General features: G+C 47.4%; 1 protein-coding gene across 2 annotated transcripts; it reads left to right on the forward strand.

Annotated features, from left to right (window-relative positions):
- The first annotated feature begins 466 nt into the window (after window positions 1–466).
- Window positions 467–11242, forward strand: FKBP1B (FKBP prolyl isomerase 1B). Of its 2 annotated transcripts, none has more exons than XM_082745250.1 (4): window positions 467–658; window positions 4139–4186; window positions 9432–9544; window positions 10592–11242. In XM_082745250.1, the coding sequence occupies exons 1-4, from the start codon at window positions 622–624 to the stop codon at window positions 10634–10636; spliced, it is 243 nt and encodes an 80-aa protein (XP_082601376.1). In that variant the 5' UTR covers window positions 467–621; the 3' UTR covers window positions 10637–11242. The 2 variants fall into 2 exon arrangements, with proteins under 2 accessions (XP_082601376.1, XP_082601375.1); XM_082745249.1 differs by having other exon boundaries at window positions 10637–11242.
- Window positions 11243–14491: the final 3249 nt, after the last annotated feature.

Consider the following 14491-nt stretch of genomic DNA (forward strand, 5'->3'; position numbering starts at 1 on the left):
CTGGTTTCCTCCCTTCCTGCCATCCCATTCCCTCCCATCCCCCGCCCCCCCCCCTACCCCACCGCGCGTCGCCAGAATGCTCCTACATTCCGGGCAGTCGAGCTAGGGTAAATACCTCTCAGGTGTTTCCTTAACGTTCTGAACTCCAGTGAGCGCATGTACTTAAAGTGTTGGTTTAGTTGCCGGCTTTCCCCTAGTCTGTGGGACCGGCTAGACTCCCCAGAGCTTAACACAGAGTACATGCTAGATAAATGTGTTGAACGGATGGAAAGATCGATGGATAAATGGATGGATGCATGCATAGATGCGCGGGTGTCTCATGCCTTCCTCCCCATCCTCCGCAGTTGATGACCGTAAGCCTGGCCAAGCTAGGGAGCAGCCGCGTCAGGGTCCCTTCCCCCGGGCCCCGCCCCAGTCGACCCCACCTTTCCGCGCCGCTCCGCCCCGCCGCCCCCTTCCCCGTGGCCCCTCCCCGCGCAGGTCCCGACTCCCGCCGCACCTCCTCCGGCTCTGCAGTGGCGGCGGGGAGGCGAGCCGGAGCGCCAGCGGGGCCAGGGCCGGAGCCGAGCCGGGGTCGGGGCAGCAGCGGGGACCCTCGGAGGCGGGGCCAGTGGGACTGCGATGGGCGTGGAGATCGAGACCATCTCCCCAGGAGACGGTACCGGGCGGCGGAGCCGGGGGAGGAGGAAGGGTCCCGGGGCGGAGCCGGGCGGGCGGGGGTCTGATTCAGAGGTGGCGCGGAGGGTGCTGAGTCGGGGGCGGACATAGGATGGGGGCGGCGGGAGGAGACCCCAGATAGGATTGTTGGGGGGCTAGCAGACGATCCTCCACCATCCCCTTCCGCGCCGGCTCACCTAGGGGATCGAAGGCGGTGGCCAGGAGGCGGGGGTCTGCGGCCCGCCACCGCCCCGGGGGCTTCGGGCCGCCGCCGCCGCGGCTGCAACCACTCACTTATCTGCTACTGCTGATTTCCCAGGGCAGGGCTTTAGTTAGCTCTGCTTTCCCTGTCTGCTAGGTGAGCCCTGGGGACAGCTGGAAGGGATCCCTTCTGCTTGGGGCAGCCCTTTCTAACGCGCCCCCCTCCGGGCCTCCGGTCGGGCGGCCCCTGTGGGCTGGGCGGTGAGACGTAGTGGGGACCCAGCCAGTCTGGGAAGGAAGAAGCGCTCCCTCCGCCGCCTCTGCATCTTGCTTTATCCTCCCCGCCCCACTCAGCCTCTCCAGCCATCCTGTACACTCCCATGGCTTTCATTACCGTCTGCAAACCGATGGCCTCCAAACTTAAGCCTCCAGCCCAGACCTACGACCCGAGTTCAAGGTGGTCCGTTTATCCAACTGCTGTTCGACCTCTGTCTGGATGTCCCATGGATACCTAATTCAGAAAGTCCAAAACAACTCATGCTCCTTGTCCTCCCCACTCCCAAGCACGCCTCTGTTAGGCACCACTACTTTACACGCCAGACATCTCTTGCATAAATGGGTCTGGATGTGCAAGAATAGCCATTTTTAAATTTTTAAAATGAAACTTAATCCAGTCCAGAGCCTCCATTTCTGCAGAATTTGACAGACAGACTTCATGTGAGACCTAACTGACAGCCCCCACCCCTCCTAGGAAATTAGAGGACCTCTTGGTTCCAGGCCACCCTCCTTGTTAAAAGGCAGTGGTCTCTCGAGGTCCTGGGCCCTTACCCCATCACCAGGCAGGTACGTACAGGTTTCTTTGTCCACGCTGGGAACCATGATGCTGGGTCCCAGGAAGCGTCACCCTGAGACCTCGTCACACCCCAGAGCCCTGCCACTGAGTTCTGCCAGAGGGCTGGAGGCCTCTTCTCCCTTCCCTGGCTCGAAGTAGCCTTTATCGTTTTCTCTAGTTATCCTCTCTCCCTGGCCAAGGACAAGGGGCATTTTCTCTTGAGGGAGATTAGATTTTTAGAGAAAGCCTGGAAGAGCTTTGGCCTTCTGCTTTCAACAGTCTAAAACCCTGAGTCCAGCAAGAAGACACGGAAGGGCCGAGCTATTGTACTGTTAGCACTGGGGACACCGCATCTTGGTTGAGCCCCACAGCAAGTCTGACAGGACTCGTCCTTCTGCTGAACATCTGTAGGCTCCATCCCATTAGTCCCCGCCCTGGTTCTGGCCACCATCATCTCTCACCTGGATTTCTGCACATCTTCTGAACTAGTCACCCCACCTCCACTCTTGCCTTTTTGCCTTCCATTGGGTCTCCCTAACTCACCACCTATTTTCCACACCATAGCCTGAGGACCCTTTAAAATGCATGTGTGACCTTTCCTGTCCCATTCTACTGACCCCCACCCCACCTCCCTGCCTTGTGTTTTAATGAGCCTTCCCTTTCGTTCTCCAGACAAATGGTGATCTAGTCTAGTCTTACCTTCCACAGTCAAGCCTCCTCTCTTACTACAGCCCCTACCCCCACCACCACCTTCTTCTCCAACTTCAACAAGCTCCTGCAAAGTGGTTAAACACACCAGCATTCTGCAAATATTTATTGAACACGTACTCTGTGCTAGGCCCTGGGGTTACAGCAGTGAGCCAGACAGGGCTTGGGCACTAGTGCTCGACTGGCCCTTTGAATGTGTTGTTCTCTCTTCCCAGATTATCTCCCTTTATTTCCTCTGGCAAACTATTAATCCTTTAAGATCCAGTTTAACCCTTATCTCCTTTCTGATGCTTTCCCTGACTCCCATAGAGTCTTCAACGTGTTGACTCAGTTGTTAACCACCCTAAGCTTTGCCATCCAGGCCTGTGGCTTTAAATTCCGCCCAGATTGATACCTCCAGTGCAGACTCTCCATCTGCCTACTTGCAATATAAACTCAGATGTCTAATAGGCATTTCAAGATTGCCAACTGCTCAAATCTGCTCCTCCCCAGTCCTCCCCACCTGGAATTAGTTCATGGTCCATCCTGTAGCCCAAACTGAAAACCCAAGCATTGTACTCAATTTCTCCTTCTCCCTCCTCCTGGACCCCATCCCCACTCTGTTAATGTACCCTGTCAGCCCCGTTTCCCAAGTATATCTATTTTGCTCTATTCTCTGCTGCCACCACATTAATTCAAGCCATAATTGATTTCCTGTCTGGATTATTGCAAGAGGCGCCTAATCGTCCATCCTACACGCAGCAGCCAGAGTGATCTTATAAAATCTTAATTCAGATTATGTCATTCTCTTACTTAAAATCCTCCAGTGGCTTCTTATTTCTTATTGCACTTGGAGTTAAATCCAGCGCCGCGCTGTGCCCCCCGCCCCCCGCCGTGATCCGGCTCTTTCCCACTTGTGACCCTCGCCCTCTCTTCTTTCCAGCCACAGTGCCTTCGGTTCTCTTCTGCAAATGCTCCAATCCTTTTCTGTCTCAGAGTTGATGTGCAGGCAGCTCCCTCTTCCTGCAGTGCTTTTCCCAGCATCTTACTCATCCTTCAAGATTCAGCCCAAATGTCACCTTTTCTGAGAGGCCATCCTGGACCCCCTTTTCTAAAACGGCCTGTCCGTCACGTCTGTCTTTAACTTATTGTGTTTCTTTTCCTTAGAGAATTATCATTATTTATAATCGTCTTGTTTATTTGAGTACTGTTTGTTTCTCTCCACTAGAATGTGAACTCCAGAGGAGTAGGGATCTTGTCTGTATGGTTTACTGCAGGGTCCCTGAAATCAGGCCCAGGCTTCGGCATGTAGTAGGTTCTGTAAATATGTGTGAAGGATTATGCTTCTTAATCCTTGATTGCAGCCATCATCCTGCATTATAATCTATTATTTATTTATGTGTCTGTTTCCCTGACTTCACCATGAGTTCATCGATGGCTCTGTGTTTCTGGAATCTGGTCCAGGCACATCGTAGGCTGTCAGTCGATGTCTGGGGAATGAATGAAGGAAAGGGAAAGGAGAAGTTGAAGAAAGGAAAATAACAAGGAGAGAGTGGAGTGGAGGAATGCAAGGGAATAAAGTTCAAGTCAAATAGAGGTGAAGGGACCAGCCTGGCTCATATAAGGCACAGAGCCGGAAGTAGAGCCGTGGGCATCCCCATGGTGTGGAGGGGAGTGTGGGCCAGACCTTCGGGTCACGGGCACACCTGAACATCCCAGGGGACTTTTCCCAATACCTTATTCTTTCACGTCTCTTTGCAGGAAGGACGTTCCCCAAGAAGGGACAGACGTGTGTGGTGCACTACACAGGTAGGCTCCCCTCACTTCTTGAGCCAGCCTTGTGCATACAGGAAAGGGGGCTTGCAAGGATACCCCTTCCCCACTTGTCCCAGCAGGAGCTGCGTGTGGAACCAGCCTCTAGCTGAGCCAAGCCACCTCCATTCTCTTCCCTCTGTGGTGGGCAGCGTGGAGCCTGGCCCTCCTGGTCCTGTCTGATATGTAGAAGTCCCTTCTTAAAGCCCTGAGAGCCCTGATCTTCCCTGTAGACTTGTCTCTCCTCCTACAATGTTGTTAGAGAAGAGGAGGTTGACTTCCTCAGCATTTCCTTTCTTTCTTTTTTTTTTTTCCCAAAGATTTTTATGTATTTAATTGACAGAAGTAGGCAGAGAGGTAGGCAGAGAGAGAAAGGAGGAAGCAGGTTCCCCACTGAGCAGAAAGCCCGATGTGAGGCTCGATCCCAGGACCCTGGGATCATGACCCAAGCCGAAGGCAGAGACTTTAACCCACTGAGCCACCCAGGCGCCCCAGCATTTCCTTTCTTTTTTCAAAAACAGACTATTCGACTGGCTTACTGTTATTGAGTACCTACTGTGTGCGACATGCTGTGCTGGCCACTGGGGACACACAGATGAAAAGGGAGGATTCCTTCCTTCTTTGGGGAGTTTGGAGAGTGGGACAGACCCATGATCCAGAGGCTCTCAGGCAGTATTGGGAGGGTGACAGGAATGCCTGTCCCAAGGTGCCGTGGGAATGGGAGAAGGGCCCCACATCTCTGCTGATCCCTCTTGGATGCTCTATACTGGAAGGTCAGGTGGGCTGAGGAACATTCTAGATGGAGTTCCTGAGGTCTGCTGGCAGGAAGATCACGAGCAGGTATTTGTTCCCAGAGGAGTGAGTGCTCTGCCTTGTGACCTGCTTCCCAATGTGGCAAACTTGGTGACAGCCACTTAGCAGACAGCAAGGCCAGTTTAGTTCCTAGGACGCATTCAGATGGGGCCATTTTTAGCAGTTCTCTGGGCCAGTGTGAAGTGCCAGGTTAAATCTAGGCAGACAGTGTGGGTATTTCTCAACAGCTGTGTTGCCGGTCGCTGACGTCAGTGGGCTAGAGCTGTGTTTTATCTCCCGGTGATGTGGCCTAATTACCATGAGTCCTCTGGGGCCTCTGACCTGTGTAATTGATTTATCTGTTCTACATGTTGTAGACAGACCAGTACTTATCAAGTTACTAAAACCACAACATCCTTTTGCAATGACTTTTCACAGTAGATACAGAGAGCAGGTGATGTGCATTAAACACTAACATTGGACATGAGTGCCTCTAGTTTAGGGAGGGACTGTTTCCTCAAACCTAGAGGGGACTGTATGGGACTTTTTGGTAAACTTCTTAATTAAATATGAACACAGTAGAGAACATAAATCTGAGATGTACAGCTCAATGAAATTTTTCGAAGTGATTACACTTAAATATAACCACCACCCAGATCAGCATCTACATTTCCAGAATGAGCTCCGGCCCAGGCATCTACCTAATCTCTCCTCCTAGTCATCAGACCTCTTTGAAGGTAACCAGCATACCTTTGTCCCCATCAATTGGCTGGCTTGTCCTCTTATTGAATATCATAGAAATGGAATCATAGAGTCTGCACTCTTTTGTGTTTGGCTTATTTTACTCAATATTATGTCTGTGAGATTATGTTGGTTCTTTTTTTTTTTTTTTAAGATTGATTTATTTATTTGAGAGAGAAAATGCACATATGAGCAGGGGGAGGGGCAGAGAGAGAGGGAGGGAGTGAGAATCTCAAGTAAACTTTGCGCTGAGCATGGAGCTCAGCATGGGGGCTCGATCCCATGACCCTGAGATCATGACCTGAACTGAAATCAAGAGTCAGATCCTTAACGGATTGAGTCACCCAGGGGCCCCTAATTTGTTCTTTTTTATTCCTGTACAGTTTATTGTATGACGAATAAATTATAATTTATCTTTGCAACAATTGATGAACATTTGGGTTGTTGATAGTTTTTGGCTATTATGAATAGTATTGCTTTGAACAGTCCTGTAGGTGTCTTTTGGTGGACATATGTACACATTTTGGTTGGTATACACCCAGAAGTGGTGCTACTTGGGCACAGGATTATACAGCAATGCTCAGCTTTATCAGATACTGCCAGACAGCCTCCCAGAGTTGTCCTGCCGATTTCCACTGCCATCAGCCATATACATTGCAGTTCTCCCACATCCTCATCGACACTTGGCATCACCATGTTTTTGTTTTGTTTTTGGCCCACCGAGGTGGGTGTCTGGTGGTATTTCATTGTGGTTTTTTATTTGCACTGCCCTGATGACTGATGAAGTTGAATACCTTTTCATGTGCTTACTGGCCATTTGGATATACTCTTTAGTCTCTCATGTTTTGTCCAATATAAAAATTGGGTTGGCTGTCTTTTTCTTATTGACTTATGGAAATTATTATTATTATTATTATTATTATTTAAGAGAGAGAGAGCATGGGGGGGGAGAACAGCAGGAAAGGGAGAGAGAGAATCTTAAGCAGGTTTCACACCTGCACAGAGCCTGACCTGGGGCTCAATCTCACAACCTTAGATTATGACCTGAGCTGAAATCTGGAGTCAGATGCTTAACCAACTCAGCCACCCAGGTGCCCCAGGAATTCTTTATATATTGTAGATAACAAGTCTTTTGTTAGTTATACTGATTCAAATCACCACCCATGCCAGCGCTTGTCTTTTTACTCTCTTAATGGCATTTTTATCAATAGAAGTTCTTTATTTTATTTGAAGATTTTATTTATTTATTTGTCAGAGAGAGAGAGAGAGAGAGAGAGAGCGCACAAGTAGGGGGAGCAGGAGGCAGAGGGAGAAGCAAGCTTCCTGCTGAGCAGGGAGCCCGATGCAGGACTTGATCCCTGGACTCTGGGATCTTGACCTGAGCTGAAGGCAGATGCTTAACCAACTGAGCTACCCAGGTGCCCCTAGAAGTTCTTAATTTTAATGAAGTCCTACATACCGATCTTTTCCTTTATAGTTAGGACTTTTGTGTTCAGTTCAGAAATCTTTGTCCCTAGGTCATGACGATATCCTTCTGTTTGTTATCTTGTAAAAGCTTTATTATTTTATTTTTCATATTTAAGTCTCTCATTCAGCTGGAATCAGTTTTTATGTGTGTATAAGGTAAGGGTCAAGGTTCATTTTTTTTCTCCATATGGACATGCAATTGATCTAGCACCATTAATTATTTTTAAAAAATCATCCTTTATCTGCTGCATTGCCATGACACCTTTGTTGAATCAGGTCACCATATATATGTGCTTCTGTTTCTGGGCTGCATGGTTTCGGCTGAACTTGTAGCAGTAGATGACTACATATGGTCCGAAGTATATTGAGTCAGGTAAAACCTGAAGAAGTTGGGAAATGAGAAAGCAGTTTTCAAAGGGAATGTGTGTGTGAATAGTCGTATGTGTACTTGTCCAAGTATGCATCTTGTTGAATGTATGTAGATTTGTGGATTTAAATCTTCTCTTTGAATCTGTTTGACCATTGGGTCTTTCTAATGAATGTGGGTGCATAAGTGCCGATGAGCTCACACAGGTATCTCTATCTTAGCAACCTGTGTGTGTGCCTGAGTTTGTATTCGATCTCCTTAGTATCCATCTGTGTAGCCTCAGGGTTTTCTCCTTTGCCTGATTTTGTACCCAGAGTAAGAATCCATTTTATTCTACCCAGAAAGCAGGAAAATGAGACTGCCCCTTGCATACATTTAAGTGGTAGCAATTAGGAAGTGGAGTCATAGATGCTCACACACTAAGCCTGTCTCTGTCTCCCGTGTTAAACATGACAGAACTGAGACCATGAGAAAGGAAGTGATTTACCTAACTTTACACAGGGAGTTATTGCCAGCATGAAGTCAGAATCCCGTCTCTGAACTTACGGGCCAGATTTTTCTCTGGTCTAAAATTGCCTTTTGTTGTGATCTGCGGGGTGCAGGAAGAAATCGTGGGAGGGCATCGTTTATAGAAGGTCTGATCTGGGGCACCTAGGTGGCTCAGTTCGTTAAGCAATTGCCTTCTTTCGCCTCGGGTCATGATCCTGGAGTCCTGGGATCAAGTCCCACATTGGGTTCCCTGCTCAGCAGGGAGTCTGCTTCTCCCTCTGACCTTTCCCCTCTCCCGCTCTCTCTCTCTCAAATAAATAAAATAAAATACATCTTTAAAAAGAAGGTCTGATCTTTGAGCCAATCACCAATATGATCTAAAAACAGAAAAACAGCTCTTGAGCCTTAGACGGCAGGAATGAGACAATATTTGTACATCAGGGATGACAAGGCAACTGCACTTGGAGGCAGCATTGAGCTGTTCCAGGTTCAAATAGGCCCTTTTTATGGGGTCTGGTGGCCACCCTTGACTGGGTCACTTTGCTCTGTTCATTGCCGGAAGGAATGATATGGCTTTTGGGTTTTGCATGTCAGGGAACCTTGTGAAAAGCAGGTGGGGAGGCAGCCTGAGGCAGAAACATCCTTGGGCGGAGGAAGTGACACAGAAAAGGCTGTAAAGCACAGAGGTATTTGAGAAATGTGTGACCTGAATAGGACATGGGGGAAAGGCAAGGCAGGGGGAAGCAGAGAGGGTTATCAGACAGGCAGCCGCTGGGTCTGGAAGTGCCTGCACGTGGTGTAGGCCTTTCGATTCTGCCTCCGGAAGCTCCTGCGGGAACGGAGGAAGGAGAGTGAGTGCAAAGACAGTTAGAGGGTGTCCCGTACACAGGTGAGACACGATGGGGATGTGGTGGAGTCATGGGGTGGTAGAAGAAATGGAGAAAGTATGTAGATTGCAGAGATGTGTAGGACTTCGTGATAGGCTGTGTGTGGGGTAAGGCAGAGCAAAGTATTGGGGTTTCTTGCTTAGGTGACAGGGCAGGTGGGGAGATTGGAAGAGGCACAGGTTTTTGCAGAATAGGAATTCTGTTTTATTTTATTTTTTTAAAGATTTTATTTATTTATTTGACAAACAGATCACAAGTAGGCAGAGCGGCAGGCAGAGAGAGAGAGGGAAGCGGGCTCCCTGCTTAGCAGAGAGCCCGATGCGGGACTCGATGCGGGGCTCGATCCCAGGACTCTGGGATCATGGCCTGAGTCGAAGGCAGAGGCTTTACCCGCTGAGCCACCCAGGCGCCCCAGGAATTCCGATTTAGACAGGCGGCCCCAGATCTGGGAGTTGAGTCCTGGCCGCCGTCCTTCTCCATCCTCTTCTTGCTTTCACAGGAATGCTCCAAAATGGGAAGAAATTCGATTCGTCCAGAGACAGAAACAAACCCTTCAAGTTCCGAATCGGCAAACAGGAAGTCATCAAGGGTTTTGAAGAGGGTGCAGCCCAGGTAAGATGGGAATCCTCAGTAGGGGGGATTTGGGGAGTCTGGGCTCAGTACGCTGCTGCCCTTGCCCTATTACAGACCGCCGTGGCTTGGCCTCTACTGCCAGGAATGCCAGCCTGGCTTTGTGCCCCCACCCCTTCCCCCTCATTGCCAGCATGACCCCTTCAAGTCACACTGGGGGCTCTCAGTCCAAGCACATCCCTCCAGGCTTGCTGGGCACTAGCTTTGGAGGCCTGTGAGCCACCAGCTGTCTGGGACTGAGGCAGCAGGGGAGTTGGAGGGTGGAGAGACCCAAGTTTTTTGTTTTAACTTAAAAATTTCAGACTTGCAAAAATATCACAGAAATAGTTCCGATATATTCTTTACCCAGATTCCCCACGTGTGAACGTTTTACATAACCGTAGTACAACGATGAAATTATACATGAGTTTGTGATCAATGCTACATTAACATTGATACAGAACTATGAACCGATCCTTTCAATTTTGGGGGTTGGTATTCAAAATTTAAAAATCGATTTATTCAAATTTCACCGCTTTATTCAAATTTCACCTGTCCTACCAGTGCCAGGTGTTGATGACTGCCGTGGTGAGCCCTGGTGCATGCCCTTCTCCCTCGGTCTCGGAGGCCATTCAGTGCTCTGTTAGAGTAGGTGCCTCAGCCCTCCCCACCTCGCGGTGGCCTCTGATTGCTTCACGTCTTTAATGGACTGCTCCTGTTAACTCCTTGAGTGTATACTTGGATGTGTGCCTTTTATACGACCTTTTTACGTTCTTTTGGAAGAGGGTGAGGAACGATTATGAACAAATCCAAGTCTTGGGGCCATGCGCTAATTGAGTAACCAGCAGTGGTTGTTGGATGAATGGATTTGGGACTGCTTTGGTGAAAGTGACTGCCCCACAGTCAAGTCTCTGCTGGTCTGAGGCAGAATCTAAATCCTGCGTCACTCCAGTGTGCCACTCAGAAAATTCGTCTCAGATCTTCAGAGTTAACCTTGAGGATGGTGTGGGAAAATGCCATAGTTATCTTACTTTTTTCTTTTAAATCAAGCTGGGTCCTCTTTCTCCTCTCCCCATCTGCCCCCATCCCTGCTAGATGAGCTTGGGGCAGAGGGCGAAGCTGACCTGCACCCCTGATGTGGCGTACGGAGCCACGGGCCACCCTGGTGTCATCCCTCCCAATGCCACTCTCATCTTTGACGTGGAGCTGCTCAACTTAGAGTGAAGGCAGGAAGGAACTCGAGGTGGCTGGAGATGGCGGCTGCTCACCCTCCTAGCCTGCTCGGCCACTGGGACGGCTCCTCCTGCTCGGGGCTCTTGATCAGTGCGCTAACGTCACAGCCCCACAGCATTTTCCGTGCTCTGCCCAAGTTGCTCCGTATGTGTTCGTCATCGTTCACGCGCATCTTTGCTTGAGGAAACTTTGGTTGCAGATCAAAGCATTTCAGGTTGTGCATTTTGCGTGATGCATGTCGTAGCCATTTCTGACCACAGAATACAGATTTCTTGTTCGCACAATCTACACTGCCTTACTTAAGCCAGACACACAAGGTGCTCAGACATGAAATGTACATGGTATACACAGAGGGACTTGAGCCAGTTACCTTTGCTGTCACTTCCTCTCTTAGAAATTCTGTTGGCTGCTGACTTACACAATGTCCTCTTTGGAAATATGTAAAATAAAGGCTAAGTGCTTAACAAATTCCTGTCCATCCTTATTGCAGGAAGGAAGTGCTTTAAGGACTCCATAGGTCAGTTGCCCTTGGGAAAGAGTGGAAGGGAGCCTTCCAAGTAGCCAGGAATGATAAACAGCTGTGATGTGAGTTCTGTACATGCTTGGCCTTGTTCTATGTATTTTTAAATGAAATTGCCACCAACCCTCTAAGCAGCCCTACAAGGTAGGTATTAACTTGCTACTCACCTCACAGGCTCAGAATTCTTCTCTAATTGAAGGGACATATTATGTTCAAACCCCATAGCCAAGCAATGTGGCGTTAAGATCTGAACACTTTACGTGACCTTGCAATGTGTTTGGACTTAGAGGGACAAGTTCCCCACACCCAAATGGAAAAGACCACCACGCCTGAACAAAAGAAGGTGAGTTAGGTCTTGGAGCTATACGCTAACTTACACTGGGAAGTTACTTTTGAAAAGAATGTGTGGTTCTGAGCTTGTTTTTGTGTTTATCTAGTTTTGCCCTTACACTGGGGTATTATGATTCTGAACTTGTTTCCATATGTACTGCATATTTTCATCTATATTTACTGTTAACTTATGGGAATTCCCAGGTGGGTTTTATAACCAGCCCACTGTGGAGCCTGGGGCAATGTGGCTAAAGAATTTTTTTCTTTTGACATAGCTGAGAAAATTTCTTAGCCATAGTCAGGGTTATTCTGTCAGTGAGGACTTGGAATTAAGATTGAGAGGCTGGTCAGTCAGTACTTACTTCCTGTATAGATTCACCGATACGTGTCACATAATGTCATACATGAGATACGGGTCCATGTCATCTTAGCTGCTTCATCTACCCCTTTTGTCTCCAGGAAGCCCTGGCCTGTATTCCTCTGCTGAGGATCGAGGAGTTAAGAGGCAGTGCTTTAAGATGGAGGAAAAGAAATGAGAAAGGGGGTGCTTTGCTTTTAATTACCTGATTCCTGGTCTCACTTCCGTTGTGGGAGCAGACCAGCCAGAGGGTGCTGCACCCATTCCCTTCTGGTTTTTTTCTTCCTTCAGCATGTCTTAGTCCCCAGCTTTTCTCAATGACACAGATGTCTGAAAATTTCTTAGGACTTTGCCTGTATAAGAGACATACTCTTGTTTTCTGCTGTGACATCAATAGGATAAAATTAAAAATGGCATCAAAGACCATTTCGGGTGTCCACTGTGGAGCTGAAGAAAAATCTCAGTGTAGAGTATTCATAGGCTAGGTGGTCATGGGAGATATCCGCGAAGAAAACCAAAACACACCAATGTGAACAACTACTGGCTAGCACCTGGAAAGAATATGCTAGGCCTCGCAGGTCCTGCGTTCCTGGCGCTCTTCAAAGGTGATGCAGAAAATTATGCTAACAAGTTTGGACACTGTCCTGTGAGAGCCATGTTAAGCAGGGAAGTGGTAATGAGATCTTTGTCTTACAGTCATTTTCAAATTTCCAGTCTATTCATACAAAATCTTTTTTAGAAACTCAAAATTTAACCTAGGTGGATGTAAAGCAGCTCTGGCACACGTCTTTACTCATACATGTGCATGAACACAAAACCATCATCCCTTGTACTCTTAAAAGCAGTCTCAGAAATAGCCTTCGATGCCTGGTGTAGAAGACTGATGAAAAGTCCATCCTCAGCATCTTAGCACACACAGGCTTGGCGCAGAGTTGGTGCTCAATATTTATCTACAGAATTCCAGTTCTTTTAAGTGGGACAGGCCACAAAACTGCCAAACTGGAGTTTTTAAAGCTTTTTTTTTTTTTTTCAAAGGTTTTATTTATTTGACAGAGATCACAAGTAGGCAGAGAGGCAGGCAGAGAGAGAGGAGGAAGCAGGTTCCTCGCTGAGCAGAGAGCCTGATGCAGGGCTTGATCCCAAGACCCTGGGACCATGACCCGAGCCGAAAGCAGAGGCTTTAACCCACTGAGCCACCCAGGCACCCCAGGAATTTTTAAAGCTTTTAAGTAATTTCTACATCCAACGTGGGGCTTGAACTTACGACCCCAAGATCAAGAGTCACATGCTCTACTGACTGAGCCAGCCAGTTGCCTCACAATTGGAATTTTTAATTTTAAAATTCTTTTAAAGATTTATTTATTTGAGAGACAGAACTGGGTGGAGGGCAGAGGGAGAGAAACTTAAGGAGATTCCACATTGAGCATGGAGCCCAGCACGGAGCTCAGTCTCACGACGCTGAAATCTTGACCTGAGTTGAAGCCAAGAGTCGGACACTCAGCTGACTGTGCCACCCAGGCTCCCTAGACAATTGGAATTTTAAAAACTCTTAGCCTTAGGTCATGAGATTCAGCTAACAGATGTACTGATCCAAAGGATCGGACTGGCTATAATTGTCAATAGAAGCAATTTCCCCTTGTTATTAAGTTAAAAAAACCGCACTAGGGCAAGCCAGTCTGCCACTTAGACAAAGCACACTCGTAGCCTCTTTTCCCCTCACAAAAAGTCTTCTAGCAAATTATTTTACATTGGTAAACACCTAAAGGTACACCATGCATTTTACACAAATTAATAAGGAATTCATAAAAGCATTCAGAAGGAAATTAAAGCTATGGCTCCTTTGTCATCTCCCTGCCCTTCTTAGAAATGTTTCTTTCTAGTCTTTTACAGCGCTTTCAGAAAGCACTGACATAATTAAGAGGAATAATCTTTTCATTTTCAATAGTAGGCTTTGAGAAGACAGTACCAGAAGTATAAAAGAGCATATTAGCTTAAAGTAAGCACAGACAGCAAAGCTAAATGCACTTAAAAGTAGAAGAGATGCTTTTTGTCCATTTAAATGATTCAGTGCTTGTACCTTCAAATTGACTTTGGGTTATAGTTATATACAAAACAATTGGTTCATGTTTTTCCATTTGGCCCATGTCTAAACTATAAAAAGAAAATTATAGCTATCTCCTCCAAGCTGCCAAGCTATGATGAATGTGGTAATAACCATACTATTTCCATGCCATGGGAGTGTATGGTTATAAGAATAAGCATTAAATTTTATATATAAGAAAAGCATTATATTCTATTTATGGCAAAGATATACTATGACCTAAGGTCCAAGATATTCAGACATTTATTAAATAAAGGAAAAGTCTGCACAATACAATCTTAGACATATAACAACCAACACCAATACCCAAGAAACATGCTCTCAAATTTCTAACAGTGTGCTGTCATCTGAATGGCCACTTCTAAAACTGACTTCTAAGGATGGCATACTCATATGGACAAAGTGTTT

Source organism: Mustela nivalis, assembly GCF_964662115.1.
Source record: "Mustela nivalis genome assembly, chromosome: 8".
Taxonomy (NCBI): domain Eukaryota; kingdom Metazoa; phylum Chordata; class Mammalia; order Carnivora; family Mustelidae; genus Mustela; species Mustela nivalis.

What these genes read in the sequence shown, in the direction of transcription:
- FKBP1B (XM_082745249.1), top strand. Translation starts at nt 622, where the DNA reads ATGGGCGTGGAGATCGAGACCATCTCCCCAGGAGACG. An exon ending in GACCATCTCCCCAGGAGACG is followed by an intron (nt 659 to 4,138) that starts GTACCGGGCGGC and finishes GTCTCTTTGCAG; the next exon opens with GAAGGACGTTCCCCAAGAAG. An exon ending in GTGTGTGGTGCACTACACAG is followed by an intron (nt 4,187 to 9,431) that starts GTAGGCTCCCCT and finishes TTGCTTTCACAG; the next exon opens with GAATGCTCCAAAATGGGAAG.